The sequence below is a fragment of the Misgurnus anguillicaudatus genome, chromosome 14 (genome assembly GCF_027580225.2).
Source record: "Misgurnus anguillicaudatus chromosome 14, ASM2758022v2, whole genome shotgun sequence".
NCBI lineage: Eukaryota > Metazoa > Chordata > Actinopteri > Cypriniformes > Cobitidae > Misgurnus > Misgurnus anguillicaudatus.
In genome coordinates, this window is record NC_073350.2 from 4,932,574 (window position 1) to 4,949,955 (window position 17,382).

A 17,382-nucleotide genomic window follows, 5' to 3' on the forward strand; every position below is an offset into this window, starting at 1 on the left:
AAATGAAGGTAGTGTGAGAACTAGATCTGGTAGATTAGTAAAGCCTGTTAGAAGACTTCTTGAGTGTATGAGCATGGTAATAAGTGAGCCACATACTACTGATCCTTTAGCAGAATTGCTCAGAATCCTTTCCAGTCTTGTTGGATGTTAAATTTCATTGTATAGTGTTGAAGTGTTCTGAATAATGTCAAAGAGTAAGCATGTAAAACTTTAAGAGTATTTGAGAAGTACTTTATTGAGGGATGTATGGTTATATGTATAAGGGCATATTTCTTCCAAGCAAAGGTTAATTGCTATTCATTTGAATGACTGACGTCTGGATATCCCTTTAAAAGGAAATTGTCTCATATACAGCCTTAAAGTTTGCTGAAATTTGGGAGGGGAGAGTGTAATGTTCTGAGTTTTGTGTTCCAGCAAACTTTAGCGTCTTTTATTTTGAAAGAGATTTAATTTGAAGACATTTTATTATTTTTGTAATATCATACGTTTTTCTTATCCATCCATCTTATTTTCATTCTTCATTTTTTTATATTATACAAGGAAAAAATTTATTTTGTGAAAAATAAATAGTTTAAGTTTGAGTGACGTCACTTAGTGGCGCTGTCGCGTCCGACTCTCTCAGTTCTACATGTGACTGGAGAGAGTCAGGTTGGTGTTTTTGCATCTCTGTATAACGATTGATAAAAATGTAAAAATGGTTAAAAATATGAGTCAATATCAATGTTAAAAGTGTTAAAAAGATGGATTGAGTGCATAGATTTGATTTTCTGTGAAGAATCGGATGCATTTAGCAAGTTTAACAAACGAGTGGCCTTAATATGTTTGTTTAATGTTGCCGCCCGCACGCTAATTTGGAGTGCGAGTTTTTCCTTTTAATATCAGTTTTAAATACAAAATTTTGGTGGATTGAGTCTGTAGAAGTGATATGTTGTCTATTTAATTTAAGTTGAATGTGTGTAATTTTTATTTAAATCGTATTTTGTGTATATTTAGTCAACTGAGGCCCAAATTGAGTTTGCAGTCACTGTGTTAATGGAGGACACGGATTAATCTGTTTTGTCTCACATCCTTCAGATAGACTGTTGGTGAGAGGATGTGTGTGTGATCCCGTGTCTTTTGTTTATTAAACTGCAGGTATGTAAATCAACAAACCACTATACGATCACATAACTGAGTGAAATTGGCTAAATATAGTCTGATGATAAATGTGTTTCTTGTTAAGTGTAATGTTAATGTAAAGGAAAAGTGTACATGTTGAATTCATTTTATTTTGTTATATAATTTTTGTTTATGTATATTTGTGTAAGAAATGTAATGAGTGACCAAAGAGACTTTTTGTCAAATGGACTTTATTATAGAGTCTCTCAGTTCTACATGTGACTGGAGAGAGTCAGATAGACTGTTGGTGAGAGGATGTGTGTGTGATCCCGTGTCTTTTGTTTATTAAACTGCAGACGTGGTTCACCAAAGAGCTTGGAGTCGGTGTGTCATTTGTGGTGCTGGTTGAAATCCGCTACACAGTTACAGCTCATCTGAAATGTTTGGTTGAGGTTTTGTTGTTCTGTTAAGGACAGACTGTTCCAATGCCTGAAAAGGTTACACATCCCCACCAGGATCCCATCATCATTCTTTAAGGTTCCTTTGAAGCAAAAAACAGATTCTCATCAGACACATTAAGCCGTTGACTTTTAATTTCAGATGTGCTATCCACAAAGATGTTATGTCGTGCAGTAGTGCAGTACAGTAAGAATATAAAATTATAATACAACCAAATACCATTGAGGGGAAAGAGTGATTCATTAAAAAATCTATGAATATAAATAAAAGCAAAAAAGTTTGTATATTTGCTCTGTATTCTTAAAGTGCATGTTCTTCGTGAAATAATAGTCCTCATGAGGTCACTGTGTATACGTGTAAGGTGTATAGACAATTTACAAATTATTGAGAGTTTTGATAGCCTGCAGGTAAAAGTTGTTCTTCAATCTGTTGGTCCTAGATTGAATGCTCCTATAGGGCAGACTTTAGGGATGCACCGGTTGACCGGCCAGAGATCAGAAGCGGACGTTTTTTGCGCGATCGGCAACCAGCCATTTTTTTCTATTTTTTCGGCCGATTTTTCCGGAAGTGCACCTGCGTGCACAGACTACATTTTTATAATTCGCAAACATGTCTTTTGTCTAAAAGCATTTCGAAATCTGTGCGCACGACATTAAGATTGCAAGCTGCAATGTCTGTAAAGGACAAGTTAATCGTGGAGATTAACAACAGTACATTCGGCAGGGCTCTCAAGTCTCACGTATTCACTCTGAGATACACGCATTTCAGTCAGTTTAAACACTCACACCTTATATTTTTAAGAGACTGATAACTTTTCCTGCTATATACAATTAATGGACGAGGCACAGGGAAGTTATCTGTCGAGTTTAGCTGTCTCAAGTTTTTCTCGCGCTCCTCTGATGTCAATCACGTGGATGCGCGGCGCGTGCATGCACATAGTGAAAGTTAGAAGAGCAAGATCCGATAAATGCTGTAAATAACGCAGGTTTCATGAATATAGCCAAATACGTGTTAAATTATGCTTCATTTATTAAAAAACTCTATCAATCAAAAGCTTTAGCTTACCTGAAACTGCTTCCTGAAATGAATGAAAGGACCAGAGACGTATTTCATTATTATTGCCATGTAGTACTGAACATGTAACCTTATCACTCTCTTTAACACAGCTTAAAATACACGCTGATGGCATGTGCTCCAATCCTACTGTATATAATACAGATTTCAGTTTAATTTTGATACATTTGTATTTTTGAATATGTAGAGCAATTTATTTAATTTGGATAAATTTGTTTGTCTTCTATCAGACTTACCAATTGTTATAATTTATATTTGTGCTGGTCAGTTATGAATAATAGGTAACATTGAACTGCTAGCAAAAACTTGAGAATTTGGTGGGGCAGAATTTGGTGGTTATCTCACTCCAAACTTTTAAATAAAACTTGAGAGCCCTGCATTCACCACAACAAACTTGGTCAGACATTTAAGTTCATCACCTGATAGAACACATTAAGTATTAAAAGACCATCAACCCTCACTCAACCATCCATGTCATGGTCTCATTTAACCACTTATGTTTGTATTGAACGTAGCCTACTGCGCAGTTCCTGCTGTTAATTTTAGATGGTTACAGTTATTGATAGCCAAACCAAGTTTAGCCTGTTAAATACCAAATAAACACATTGTTTATGTATACTTTCATTCTTTCTTGTTTGTTGCTTGATAAGAAAAAAAATCTGATCCGAATCGCCCAATTTGCTTGTTAAGAAAATCGGTATAAAAACCGGCCATGAAAAATCAAGATCGTGCAATCAAGAACATGCAGTGCCCAGGAAAGGTCATCAGAGAAATGCACACCAAGGATCTTGATGCTGTTGACAATTTCCACAGCCTTTCCATCGAATGGTTAAGGGGGGATGGCGTGTCCACGATCATTTCCTTAGTTTTACTGATGTTGAGACAGAGGTTGCTATCATTGCACCAGTTCGATAGAGTTTTTACATCATCTCTGTAGGCCGCCTCATCACCATTCATGATGAGGCGTGAAATGGAGGTGTCATCAGCAAACGATGGTGTTGGTGCTGTGATTAGCAACACAGTCGTGTGTGAATAAGGAATACAGTAAGGGGCCGAGTACGCAACCCTGTGGAGCACCTGTGCTAAGAGTCAGCGTGGAAGATAAAGTCAGCGTGTAACAGTTACCAATTCTCACCACTCAGTGGCAGGTCAACACGGAAGCCTAGGGAGGCCCGTACCCTGACATGTCTCTGGCCACCCCTGTGGCCCCCGCGCTGAGCAAATAAAAAAGTGCATTTATTATTATTTTACATGCGAGCGCCAAAAGTGGAACTAATGTGACGCAACGTCCAACACGTGTAATTTAGAACGACGCACTCACTGTAGCCGCCTGTGGTGCTGCTTGGTGAGTCTCACTTCATTCCAGAGGTCGTAATTCAGTATATCGTATATAAAGGTTTGGGCACTGGTAAGTACCTTGCTCACTTGACATTGGGACACTGATCATTTATCTTTCTGTGAAGTGGCTGCTCGAGCGTGTTGTAATCATTTACAACCTGCTGAAAAAACAATACAACCATTACAGAAAATTCCAATGGTTTCCATTAAAATACCAATAGGAACCATTAGCTTTTACCATTAAATCCACTACACTGTAGTGTGTTTTGGGCGATATTCCATTAGAACCAATACATAGAACCAATAGAACCAATACATACCATTAGAGACCAACAAAAACCAATACACTGTAGTGTTTTTTGGGCCATATTCCGTTAGAACCAATAAAATTCCCAATAAAATCATTAGAATTTTCTGTAATGGTTGTATTGTTTTTTTTTCAGCAGGGCAGCTGTTGCTCGTCAACAACGGGCAAAAAAAAACAACATCTCTCTGACTTAATTTTTAAACAGTACATTGTGAAAAACGCTGTCATTATTTTCTTACATATCCGTGCATAAAATAGGAGAAATATAATTAAAATGTTAAAATAATTGGATGTATTTGTACCCTGTACTGTATCTTTATGGCCCTACCTCTTTTGCACCTGCACTCACTCTTGTACAAAATAAATGTGTATATGTGTCCATATAGGGTGTGGCTTTAGATAGATGGGGTGGGTCTAATAAATAGGTCTGACAGAAACGGCAAAGAGCTTGTCTCACTGCTAGTCAGGTAACACTATACTTTTTGTATATCTCCATTTTTAACACACCTGATTTACAACTAAAGAGTGTGTCACAATGTTACCTTGAATGTGTGATGGAGAGGTGGAAATGATTTTACCTGAAAGCACATAGAGGCTGCGTTCCAACCTGATGCCACACATGCTTCCATGTGTATTTGTATAGACATACTGAATTTGCTTAGCATTGTTAAAACTGTTGAACACCTGAAAAAAGAGATTTCGTTATTCTTATTTCACTATTCGCTATTTCATCATAAACCATATTTGTAATGTTCTTCTTAGAAAACGTCTCGGTTACGACTGTAACCTCTGTTCCCAGTATAGGGAACAAGACGATGCGTTATAAAATGACACTGGGAACACCACCAGCATTCATGCATCTGAATAGACTGTGAAACTAGTTCATTTTATAGGTGACAAGGAATGATGTCATAAGTGCGAATGCTATCAAAAGGCAGAAAAATAAAACAATGTTCTTTGTTGGGGGGTTAGATTGCTCTTTTTTTTACTTAGCCCCAGATATTTTATATTGCCAGGGATGCCGAACTGCCATCTTGTGAGACTGAACTAACACTAGCCAGTCGTCTAAACGCATACCCTGAAGTCTCAGAGGAGCAAGGGCTGAATCCATACATTTTCTGAACTTGCAAGGAAAAGGAGCTAAGCTGACCAGAAGCACTTGATTTTTGATGCTTTGCCCCAAAAACACACTTAAGAACTTCCTGAGTGACTTTGACGAGGGTCAAATTGTGATGGCTAGACTACTGGGGCAGAGCATTTCCAAAACTGCAGCTTTTGTGGGGTGTTCCCGGTCTGCAGTGGTCAGTACCTCAAAGAAAAAGTAGTGAACCGGCGACAGGGTCATAGGTAGAAATGGCTCATTGATCCACATGGGGAGCGAAGGCTGGCCCATGTGTTCTGATCCAACAGACAAGCTACTGTAGCTGAAATTGCTAAAAAAGGTCTAGTTGAGTCCATGTCTCGACAAGTCAGGGCTGTTTTGGTGACAAAAAGGGAACTACACAATATTAGGCAGGTGGTCATAATGTAATGGTTGATTGGTGTAGTTGTTTTTCTTATCTGCTGGTCAATAAATATTTAAACTAGAAGTGTCGCAAGATACAACCTCTATCAACTACTTGTATCTATGTACAATTCAATAGACCGGCTGGCAGCAGCGAAGATTGTGAGTCCCACGAACAAAGACCGCCTCAGCGGACACTGATCTCAACATGCGAGACACAGCTCATGTCAGTCTTGCCTTTGTAAAGTTGTGGGCAGGAAACAACAAATTGCTTGAAACTCTCACTAGCCATTAAACTATTTTAAGCTATCTGACTTAGAGAATATATTTTAGGACATCTTGAAAGACAGACACATTTTTCACACAAATAACAAAAGCTAACATGCGCTGTGTGCGCTTCCCTTTTATGCTGTCCGGTATCTATTGCACTTGTGAGGTCGTCTCTCGTCCACTATAAGACGGACTAATTTGACAGTGTATTTAGATGCGCGAACGCTGATGGTGTTCCTAAAGTGTCATTTTTATGATGCAGCGTTGAGTTCCCTTGAAAGGGAACATGGAATTTGTGATGCTTTTTTCATTTATTTTTAAGATTAATTGAGCAAATTTTCTCTGATATATTACTTCTTTTATTGATGAATATGGCAATTTAAAAATAGAGTAGAATTGACTTTAACTTACCTTGATCACTTTGATTTGGTATCGACTTGACCCCCATCTATGAGATTCAGTGTCCTCACTAACAATCTCCTCACTGATTACTTCAGCTAGAATCACAGCTGGAAAAATTATGAGTCATTAAAAACCTGTTCATGGGTGTTTTTTTAGCATTGTGGATTTAATAAACTCTCTTTTTAAGAGCCAATATTTTCCTTTTCATGATTTGACATTTCTTTTGTTTGTGTTAGTACATGTTAGCGATCTGCAAAGTTACAAATCTCAAAGTATACAGTGACACAACTTATTGTTATTGCCAAGTGTTTAGTGTAAATGTTGATATTGTTTATGCTTTTAAAAGATTATGTAAGTGGGGGAAAAAAATTAGGCAACAAATCAGAATTGGGCATCAAGATTTGCTGTGTAAATTCAGCCTAAAACACAATTTACAGTTAATTTATTCAGTCCACTAACAACATTCATCAATAGACATAGAAAATACATCACAGCAGAAGTCTGTCAGTTTTTGTCATTTTTTTCTGAAACACGTAAATGTCCAGTATATTGTCATTTCAGCCTCTGCTTTGCGTCATGGTCCTACTGACCTTGTCCAAATTTATTCTGTGATAACAATCAGATTGTTGTACATTATCCTTTACATAACTAAATATTCTGTTCATATATATTTCTTTATTTGCATTTCATAAACATGCTTCACAATGTTGCTTTTGTCTCCTTTGTAATCCATATTATCTTTATCAACTTGATTAACTTGATACTTATCAGTTTCCCCAAAGTGCAGAAACATTAGGGACATTTATTTGCTCAATCTTGTATTGTCAGATTGATATTCTATAAGATAGTTTCACTTACCTATTCGAGAATTGCAGAAAAAATATTGAGGATGTATTGGGAAGCAACTGCAGCCCTCTGCCGCCTGTTTATTCAGTCCTATGGACAGAAAGATCAGCATAACATACAAAAGTGTGCCACCCATGATCTACTTCAGAAGAGAAACGAAATAAAATTCTTTTGAAACAGATGTTTTCTTATAGCTCTCTCTTTCTCTTTGCTGTGATTCTCTTCACTTTTGAGGGAAGTTGACGTCTTATGTATGTAGAGTCTGTGTCTGTTTGATAAAAGGAACCGCCTTCTATCCCAACAAGCCCCACCCCTCAAACAAACACAATGTTAATTGTGTAAAATTAATAATTTAACTTAATTCCTGACCTGTATGATTTTTGTTATATCATTGCAATTGTGGAAGTTCATGTTGCCTTAGTCATGTCGTCTTAGCAAAGCCACACCTATAACTTCACAAAAACATCTGATGTATTTCACAACTTAACGGTCCGCTGAAAACATTTACATGAAGCTCATTTTTTTCTCAAAGAAATAGATAGAAACTACAAATAAAAAATTACCCAACACTGTGAAGACATTGTTTTTTGACGAGTTTTTTATGTGACAAGATCAGGAGATACTTGCACTTGAATAGTTGTTGTCTTAAAGAATTTGCAGACCCATTTAGCTTGACAAACCCATAGAGAGAAATTGGCCAGTCTTTTGGACAAACCATTTTATCCAATTATCTGCAGGACAGGTAAACTTGTCTTATCAAACCAACAGAAGGGCTTTTCACACATACAATTTTTAACCCTGGGTTATTCTAAACCCCAGGTTAACGGAATCCTGGGTTATCTGTTTCACATTTCACACTGTTCATTCTTAACCAAGAATTAAGAGATAACCCTGGGTATTTATAATCGGACGTTTTACACTGTGCATTACTTTCATTTCTATATTTGTGGTATCAACAGTCATGATTGGTTTCATAACCCTGGGTTAATTTCAGGGATAACCCTGCTTCTAAATTACAAGTGTGAAACGCTCATTAACCTAGGGTTATACAAGCGTTTAGGACACTCAGTGGGTCCAGGTGAAAATGCAGTCATGAGGGATGAGGGTGTTTCCAGTCAGAGAAACAGAATTAGGAGTCATAGTTCAGCGCTTTGAATCAAATGTTGATCTGTATGTGTTTATTCACACATGGTCTGTAGTCAAGTACAGACGGGGAAAACATATATAAATATGTATAAACCATCCAGCTAGCCTCCATTCACTCTCAGTTGCAGAGTCTCCGATGCATGCATGACGTACAAACGCAAGGGGGCGTGGTTAGGGCTTTCTCGAACAGTCGCCCCTAAATGTGTATAAGGATATTTGAAATAGGGAGAAATTCTAACTAAATGATAGGCACAATAGTGTCATATTCATTGAGTTTAGGGAAGAACACTATATGGGATACAGGTCTTATTTTCAGGAATTTCAACTGTTCTGGTACATCCATCAAGTCCAGTGAAAGTATTAGTCACTCTTTCTACTGGCCAACATGCTTGTGGAAGTTGTGGATCCACTATCAATATCACCTGGTCTAGAGTAATTTCTCCTCCTTTTTTACACCACTTTTGTCTTTCTTGCAGATTCGAGAGATAATAACAGATAAATCTAGCCCAGAAATGGTCAGCAAGTACCTGAATATGGTGCCATCTTCTAGTCCCGAAAGACTACTTGAATCAAAGAGTACTTGAGGGCATGGAAAATCATGAAGACCCATTAGCAGGATGCTAGGTGTAATTGGGTCCAGATCTGCCACATGTGAGGATGTGTATCCCAAGTGTTTAGCATTTAAGATGCCCTCTGCCTCAGTGAAAGTGGTACAGAGTACAGTCTCTGTCACCGTTTGGACTTTCAGTGCTACTTTTAGGGCCTGTTTTACTGACTTAATTTCCCGTTCCCATGCTCTCCCAAAATGAGGGGCACCAGGTGGATTGAATCTGAATGAAATCTGTTGTTCAGCAAGTTGTTACTTCGCATCAGGTATCATCAGGTATAAGGCTGTTCTCATCTCTGTGTATCCTCCAACAAAATTTGTACCATTATCAGAAAGGAGCTCAAATGGTTCCCCTCTTTGAGTCTTCTGAGAGACATTAGGAATGCATCTGTGTCAATGTTTCTAACAGATCACGATGTAGACAACGGATTGTCAGACAATTAAAAACTATTCCCCAACTTTTCTCAGATCTTCGGACAATCTTCACTGTGAACCAAAGCAATCCATTCCAGTGGAATAGAAGGGGGCTTGTACAGATGTAGGCGTACTGGTGGAAGGTCGGCCAATTTGGGTATGTTAGGCTTGACACACCATTTTTGACAGTCCATACATGTGTATGGATGTTTCTAAGTAGACCCCCTTCCTCGTAGAATTCAATATTGTCTTCTTAGTTCAGCAAAGACTCTATAAATATAAATATGTATAAACCATCCAGCTAGCCTCCATTCACTCTCAGTTGCAGAGTCGGGAATATGCATGCATGATGTACAACGCAAGGGGGCATGGTTAGGGCTTTCTCACACAGCCGCCCCTAAATGTGTATAAGGACATTTGAAATAGGGAGAAATTCGAACTAAATGGTACAGATGTAGGCGTACTGGTGGAAGGTCGGCCATTTTGGGTATGTTAGGCTTGACACGCCATTTTTGACAGTCCCTACATGTGTATGGATGTTTCTAAATAGACCCGCTTCTTCGTAGAATCCAATATTGTCTTCTTAGTTCAGCAAAGACTCTATAAATATAAATATGTATATTTATATTTATATTTTGCTGGCCCTGGATGTAGAAGGACAGCATCATAGTCCTTAATTAGAAGATTGGTATATGGTGTCCAATTCCATATCTTTGGCATGCCGTAATCCCCTGCCAACCCTGATAATTCCACTGATCTTTTCAAATTCAGTTGATAACAATGCTAATCTGCTGTTGGCGGGTAATGGTCGCTCTGAAGCAAGAGCCTTAAATTCCTCTGGGAAGGAATCTTTCTGAGCCTGTTGTAAGAAGAGCTTCTCTGCTGAGATGAAATTTAATGAATCATCTGTTGATTGTGTGGAAGAGGTAGCCGCCCTGTGAAAGGAGGACTTAAATAGTTTCAAATTCAGTTTCAACTGCTGGTAAAGAGTTGGGCTGTGACGGTTGTCATAACCACTGCACCACCGAGTTCAAGTCCAAAGCCTTTCGTCTTTCTTCCAACATAGCAGCATGAAGATTGGAGAGTCCATGTCTTGGAGATCTGTGTTGTGAACTACGCTGAGATCTGGATGAACTGGAAACCGTACTGGTAGAAATGGATCTAGATGCATGTATAGATGCTCTTTTTGAAGATGCATCAGCAGGAGGTGGATGTAGATTATGTGGAAGCTGAACTTCATAATCTGTCAGATGGGCAGGAAGATGTCTCTCTCTTAGAGGATGAGGACGTACAACAGGCTCAGTTGCACTTTAAGATTCATGATCCATCTCGATTCATGATCCATCTCATGATCCACCGGCTCAAAGAACCATATACGAGTGTTAAGGACACTTTGAGGCTGTTTACACTTGGTATTAAGATGTGTTTTCATCGATCGGATCACAAGTGGACGAGAGAGACACATTACATTTACACCTGGTAGACATGCTGCACAGTGTTTTGTACATGAGTATGTAAGAGCTTTCTCTGAATTTTCAGCGCAATTGATGAAATAGGATCGCGCAACTTTCACACGCTTTCAAAACGAAACTACGGAGATCAGCCGCTTTAGTTGTATCAACGAAAGGCTAAAAATAGCGCTGTTCAAAAAAGACGTAAAACTTGTGTTTAATACCTCAGATTAGATAAATGGGCGGAGAGAAGGCGGTCGCGTGTGGCTGTTCGAGCACATTCAACCACATGTGCGTTCCGCAACTCCAAAGCGATCCGTTCGAAAGTGGTTTCGACTACCTCTGGATGTGGTTGAAAGTGGTCGAAAGTGGACGAGCTCAAAACGTTTTGAACACCGTTTACACCTGGCATGAACGTCGTCCACTTGTGATACGATCGACGAAAACGCATGTTAATGCCAAGTGTAAACAGCCTCTCGGTGGGTCCAGGTGAAAATGCAGTCAAGATGGATGTGGGTGTTTCCGGTCAGAGAAACGGAATAAGGAGTCATAGTTCAGCTCTTTGAATGTAGATCTGTATGTGTTTATTCACACATGCTCCGTAGTCAAGTACCCATGTGAAACCATATACAAATATGTACAAACCATCCAGCTAGCCTCCATTCACTCTCAGTTGCCGAGTCTGCATGCCCGAGCATGTCTCCAATGCATGCATGACATACAACACAAGGGGGCATGGTAAGGGCTTTCTCACAAGGGATTAGAACGAAAAGTTTAGGACCCAGGGTTAAGCACAGTGTGAAAAGCCTGACACTTTTTTGATAGGAGCATCACTGGTGCCTTAGTGGTTAGCACTGTTACCTCACACCAACAGTGTCCTTGAGCCCCAGCTAGATCGGGAGGTCTTTCTGTATGGAGTATGTATATTCTCCCTGTTTTGGGATGGGTTTACTCCGGACACTCCGGTTTATTCTCACAGTACAACAGTAAAACATGCAAGTTAGTTGAATCAAAGATAATATATTGTGCTTGACTAATGGTTCTCGCAATGGATGCTGGACTGGTGTTAAGAATTAATAAATAAATAATAAAATGATCTGAGCTCAAGAACATTTTTATGATTTAAGCATTATCTATTCAAGCAGATGGAGCTGTACTTGTATGGTTAGAAAATAGCTGATTTCACCAAGATGGCTGTTAAGTGAACTAACTTAGTGAGAGAGAGGGGTCTAGACTTACCATTAAGATCAATAGGATCCTGTATAAATCATTGGCTGGTTGCTACATTGGAATTGTTTGTGCTATAAATGCAGGTCGAAATCTTTGGTAAAATCTCGTTACCATCTTCTGCTACATATTGGGGGAACAACAGAAACTAATGCAGGTATAACAAAATAGTGTATTATGTGGAATATAGTAAACTCTTGTTATAATGCAAGCTTATTGTAATGCAATATCCATTCATTTTTAAACCTGCTTATCCCCTGTAGAGTTACGGGGGGCTTGTGATTTTCCCAGCATCTCTGGCCACAGGCGCTATTCACCCTGACTCAATTTTTAGACATGGCACTCAGATACACTTGTAATTTAGTGACTCCACCTTAAAACTCTTTATAAAAAAACATAAAAACTTAACACAAAAGGGGAACCAGGTTTCTTCTTCCTATGATGCAACAGTGCTACCAACTGAACAACCGTGCCACTCATGTAATGCAATATGTAACATGTGATTGGTTAATTCTAGATGCAGTCAAAGTGATTTGCCTCATATTAATTTGGGGATTCAGAAGATATTGGGGGTTGCAGTCCATGTCTACTGATGGCCCTTACTGTTACAGTATCTGCAGGATACACACTTTCTTTTAAACCTGCATTTACATTACTGTATAACATTGTTTTAATGCATTAAATTGTATGCATAATGCCCTGTAAGATCATTGTAAAACCTATTATCTTAATAATTAAAACAACAGTGCTTATATACGTTATCATACCTACCAATTTCTAAAGTATTTGTGTCTCTGGACCTTATGTTCCTGGACCATTGTATGATTTGTTGGAATCTTAACAAAAAAAAAATGACAGAGCTAGATCGGTTTGATGTTGACAGAGTCAGCAAAGTTTATTTTGAGAAAAATCCAGTTAAAGATTTTTGATGGTGTAGAAGCAAAATCACTGCATCCATATGTTCAACTTTTTTCTTACTTTTATTGTTTGATTGACATTGACAGACAGCTTTAAGATCTACTGTAATGCAAGGATCTTAGATAATCTTACACATCAGATATTTTTCCCAACAGTTAACCAAACATTCACTTGAGACATAACATTATATCTGCGTGAATAATTCTCAAAACAGATATTTTTAAAACAAATTATGTGTAGATGTGTATGTATCAGGCTTGCGCATATGTGCAAGCTTTGGATCTGTCAGTCAGTGCAAGGAAGATTGTTTTCATGTCTTGTCGCTCTTCATAACTCTTTTAACATCAAGCAACTCCTGCACTCGCATATGGATAGAAATGCATCTTTGTATTGGATTAAGCTTTAAGAACGGTACCCCAGAAAATAAATAAAGATCATTTTAGATGTTCAATGACTAGTTAGAGCATTTGGATCGCTAGATGAGGGCTTAATCTACTTATTTTTATGAAAACCTCAATTTCGACCAAAATCGACATTTATACTTTCTTTTGCCTGTAGCTCAAAATTACACTGTACACTTTCAGACTCATTTTGACGACACAGGTCACATATAGAATGAATATAGAGAAAAGTTTTAGGGCCCTATTTTAACGATCTAAGCGCATTGTCTAAAGCGCACAAGCGCAACGTCTAAATGGGCGTGTCCGAATGCACTTTTGCTAGTTTAACGACGGGAAAAATGGTTTGTGCGCCGAGCGCATGGTCGAAAAGGGTTGGTCCTATATTTTTAATGATCAATGGGAGTATTTTGGGCGTAACGTGCAATAAACCAATGAGAGTCTCAGCTCTCATCCCCTTTAAAAGCCAGTTGCGCTGGCGCTATGTCTAATCCCTATTTAGATGACGGACATTGTAAGCTGAAAAACTAAGTGGAGGAAGAATATCCCCAGTTTAAGATTAATGTTAAATAATTGTGTTGTTTTTCACTTGTATTGAAATTGTTATTTATTCATTAAAACCTTTAAAACCCATTTTCTTTTAGTCATGGAAGTACCGTAAAACTTCAAATAATAGCCGAGTCCCAAATAGACGCCTGTCTCTTTTAGACGCCTGGTGTGACGACAGGTTTGGGTAAATAAACGCCTGTCTCAAATAAAGGCCTTGTCTGTTTTTTAGTTTTGGGTTGTATTTAATCTTCTAAAACCCGTCAGATAGTCTGTATAAGACAGTTCTATGGTGCAGATTGAACACGCTAAAGTTTTTTTTGCTTACCGGTAGATGTCACGTGACAGACGCAGTCGTTCCTTTACTCATCACTATGACAACACAACAAGCTTCGCCGGCAGGATTGAGGTGATGATGACAGTAGCGAAGTGGCAATCGGGAGAGTCAGGACTTTTCCCGGTGGGCCGGTAGTGTTTTGGGGCCGCTGATTATAGCCGGGCTTTCAGTCTTTTGTCATGCATGCACTCCCGCCACACATTGTATTTCTCACGCGGAAACACTATTTATCATATTCAATATGCTGCAGCGCCTAAAATGTATATGGCCGCACTGCTCTCTCTCTCTATCAAGCCCGTCTTCCCTAGAGTTCTAGTCGAGCGAGCCAATACAAAAAAAAAGAAAGAGGCTACACAATAGCTAATCAGAAAATAGCACTGTTGTATCTGGGTAAGATTTCACGCAACAACCAATAAAAAACATATCATTGTTTGCTTTATTTATACTGCCAATAATTTAAGACGAACTAATTTGTTAAACACATTCAAATTAAAAATAAAACGTAATATGTGGTAACCTCCTGCTGTCATGCTGGAACAATTAAATTAAAAGCCTGTCTCTTTTAGACGCCTGGTGTGATGATAGGTTTGGGAAAATAAAAGCCCTAGGCTATTATTTGAAGTTTTACGGTAAAAAAGCAGGCGTTTAATTGCTTTAAATGTATGGCTATCCAATATCATCAAAAAATTATTTACAAGTATGTAAGAAAAGGTTTGTACTGTAAAAATACTTTATTTGTAACAAACAGGAGATAAAGAATTTACAAACGGTCCTCCGCAAGGTTCAGCACTTGGACAGCGTCAGTTTTTTTTAAGCATTACTTAATGTTTCTCATCTCAGTATATCCACAGGTAACAGAGTCATTATATGCAATAAATCCGTTAGGTAGCATTTAAAAACAGATGCATTTGTTGAAAGCAAAGCATTTATTTACATACCAGGCTGCAGGTGAAGCAGCTCTTTACGCCTTCTAACGTCTCATAATCGGTCCTCATTTATGTTCAAGAGACTCAATAATAATCTTTTACATTTCAATCCTTTAATCTTTCATATTTAAAAGCGTGTTTGTGCTGCTGCGCATTCATGTATGTGTTAAGCAAACCCGCGTTGTCGTCCCATTTATAGGTGCATATTACTAATGCGCTCTTTAAGTAACAAAAAACATATTGCACCATTGACTTTAGACTTTAGAGCAGGTTTTTGTTGGTCAATGGCGTATTCTATTTTAGTTGCCTCAAAATAGCAACGCGCCACTAAACATGAAAATTATAATTGCGCAGGGTGGAAACTAGCAAAAGACACTTGCGTTGCGCATTGCGCTGCATTGCACCGGGTGTAAGATAGAGCCCTTAATGGTCAGTTAAAGAGCCTGTAGTTTTTCTAACAGAACTATTCATTTAGGGGTTACTGTAGGTGGTTTGTCTTGGAGATGTAAACAGGATTACATGTTTTCTGTTGTTTAAGAAGAGTTTTTGATTAGATTCTCTGGAAAACAATGGTTTACAATTCTCCTGCCTAGACAGATCCCTCTGCCATATGCAGATTATTTCTATATATTATTGTTACTATTAAAATTGTCAAAAAATGTAAGCTAGCACGGGGGCAGTATGTCACAGTTAGTCCGTGTCATGTTTTGTGTCTGTTCTAATTATTATCACCTGGACATTCATTTATTAATTACCTAATTCATCCCACCTGTTTGTTATCACTTAGTCTGTGTATTTATACTTCTGTTTGTGCAACACTCACTGCCGGATCATTGTCGTTACTACCATGTTTGTTTCCCGTTCTACGTTCATCTGTTCCTGTGTTTTATTTAGGCTTTATTTTGGCTTAGCTTAGCACTTTACTGTATATGTAACATTATTAATACGCTTGCTTGTACGGTTTAACCTTAGCCGCTATGTTCTACTGCTTATATTATCTATTGATTTTCTGTGTTCTCCTTTACATCTACTCATGTAAAGCTGCTTTGCAACAATTAAAACTTGTGAAAAGCACTATATAAATAAAATTGAATTGAATTGAATTGAATTGAATATTTACCTGCCGTGTTTTGACTCCCGTGTTTTGTTTTTGTTGATTTATTAAATGTTATTTATTCCACAAACTCTGCACTTGCGTCCTCACTTCACATATCCTGTTATCCAGTCATGACACAGTGCCCTTTCAAAAAGTACAGCTTTGGACCTGAATAGTTCAAATTAGTACCTCAGACGTACATATTGGTACCTCTACATATTGATACCAAATGTTTAAAGGGTCCTCTCCCATTGACCACATATTTTGAACTTTTTTCTAACAGTGTATGTTTCTCTCCCCAGTTCCTTTCATATTTAATGCCCATGTGTTTGCAGTCCTGTGCCGGTTTGTTGTGTAATGTTGCTATGTGTTTTGTGGACTCTCTGCCTTGTCAAGATAAGGCTAAATCGTAGTCTCCCATTTATTTTCTCTTTGCTTCATAGACTTTGCACCCAAAACGCACCCATGACTCATTAGGAGAATAGGTACAACCCCTTTGGACCATGTTTTAACCCCAAAAAGTTGTTTTAACCCAATATAAACATTTTATGGGTTGATTTAACCCAGTGGCTGGGTTTGTCCCTTTATGACTTAACACTGGGTTGAAAATAATCCTGAATTTTTTAGATTCAAGCGCAAATATTAAATAATTATTGCATTTTGGGCCATAAATTCATTGCGTACAGGACTTGCCAAATGGGTGCCCTAAGCAGACTCTTACTGTGGCACCCTCTTTCGTTAAAAACAAAAAAACAACAAAAAAACACACACAACTACAGTGAGAATATAACTTTATTAAAATGCTATTGTTGTCATTTATAATATTATTTTGACAGCAACACAAACTACATTTATACAAATATGCAGTTATATATTATAGTCTATATTTTTGCATCTGTAATGGACTTTAGCTTAATCTAATGTGACAAAGCTAATCTTACATGAGAGTATTAATCCACTGACAATGACTAAATGTCTTTCTTGTAAGTAGATTAAAAGTCAGCTTCAAGAAAACAGC

General features: G+C 38.0%; 2 protein-coding genes across 2 annotated transcripts in view; one reads left to right on the plus strand and one right to left on the minus strand.

Moving 5' to 3' along the window:
- The window catches only part of syn2b (synapsin IIb), a 142,450-nt gene that overhangs the window by 98,289 nt on the left and 26,779 nt on the right, over positions 1-17,382 (plus strand). The window lies entirely within an intron of this gene.
- LOC129427344 (metalloproteinase inhibitor 4) lies at positions 1,488-7,710 on the minus strand. The gene is made up of 4 exons (XM_073876458.1): positions 7,311-7,710; positions 6,462-6,559; positions 4,855-4,960; positions 1,488-1,639 (listed from the first exon to the last, which is right to left on the minus strand). The coding sequence occupies exons 1-4, from the start codon at positions 7,432-7,434 to the stop codon at positions 1,488-1,490; spliced, it is 480 nt and encodes a 159-aa protein (XP_073732559.1). The 5' UTR covers positions 7,435-7,710.

Bases quoted from the DNA above. Each gene is read 5' to 3' on its own strand.
- LOC129427344 (XM_073876458.1), bottom strand. From the start codon at position 7,434: ATGGGTGGCACACTTTTGTATGTTATGCTGATCTTTCTGTCCATAGGA. The intron at 6,560-7,310 runs GTAAGTGAAACT...TAATTTTTCCAG, and splicing joins TTTCTGCAATTCTCGAATAG to CTGTGATTCTAGCTGAAGTA. The intron at 4,961-6,461 runs GTAAGTTAAAGT...CTCTTTTTTCAG, and splicing joins ACCAAATCAAAGTGATCAAG to GTGTTCAACAGTTTTAACAA.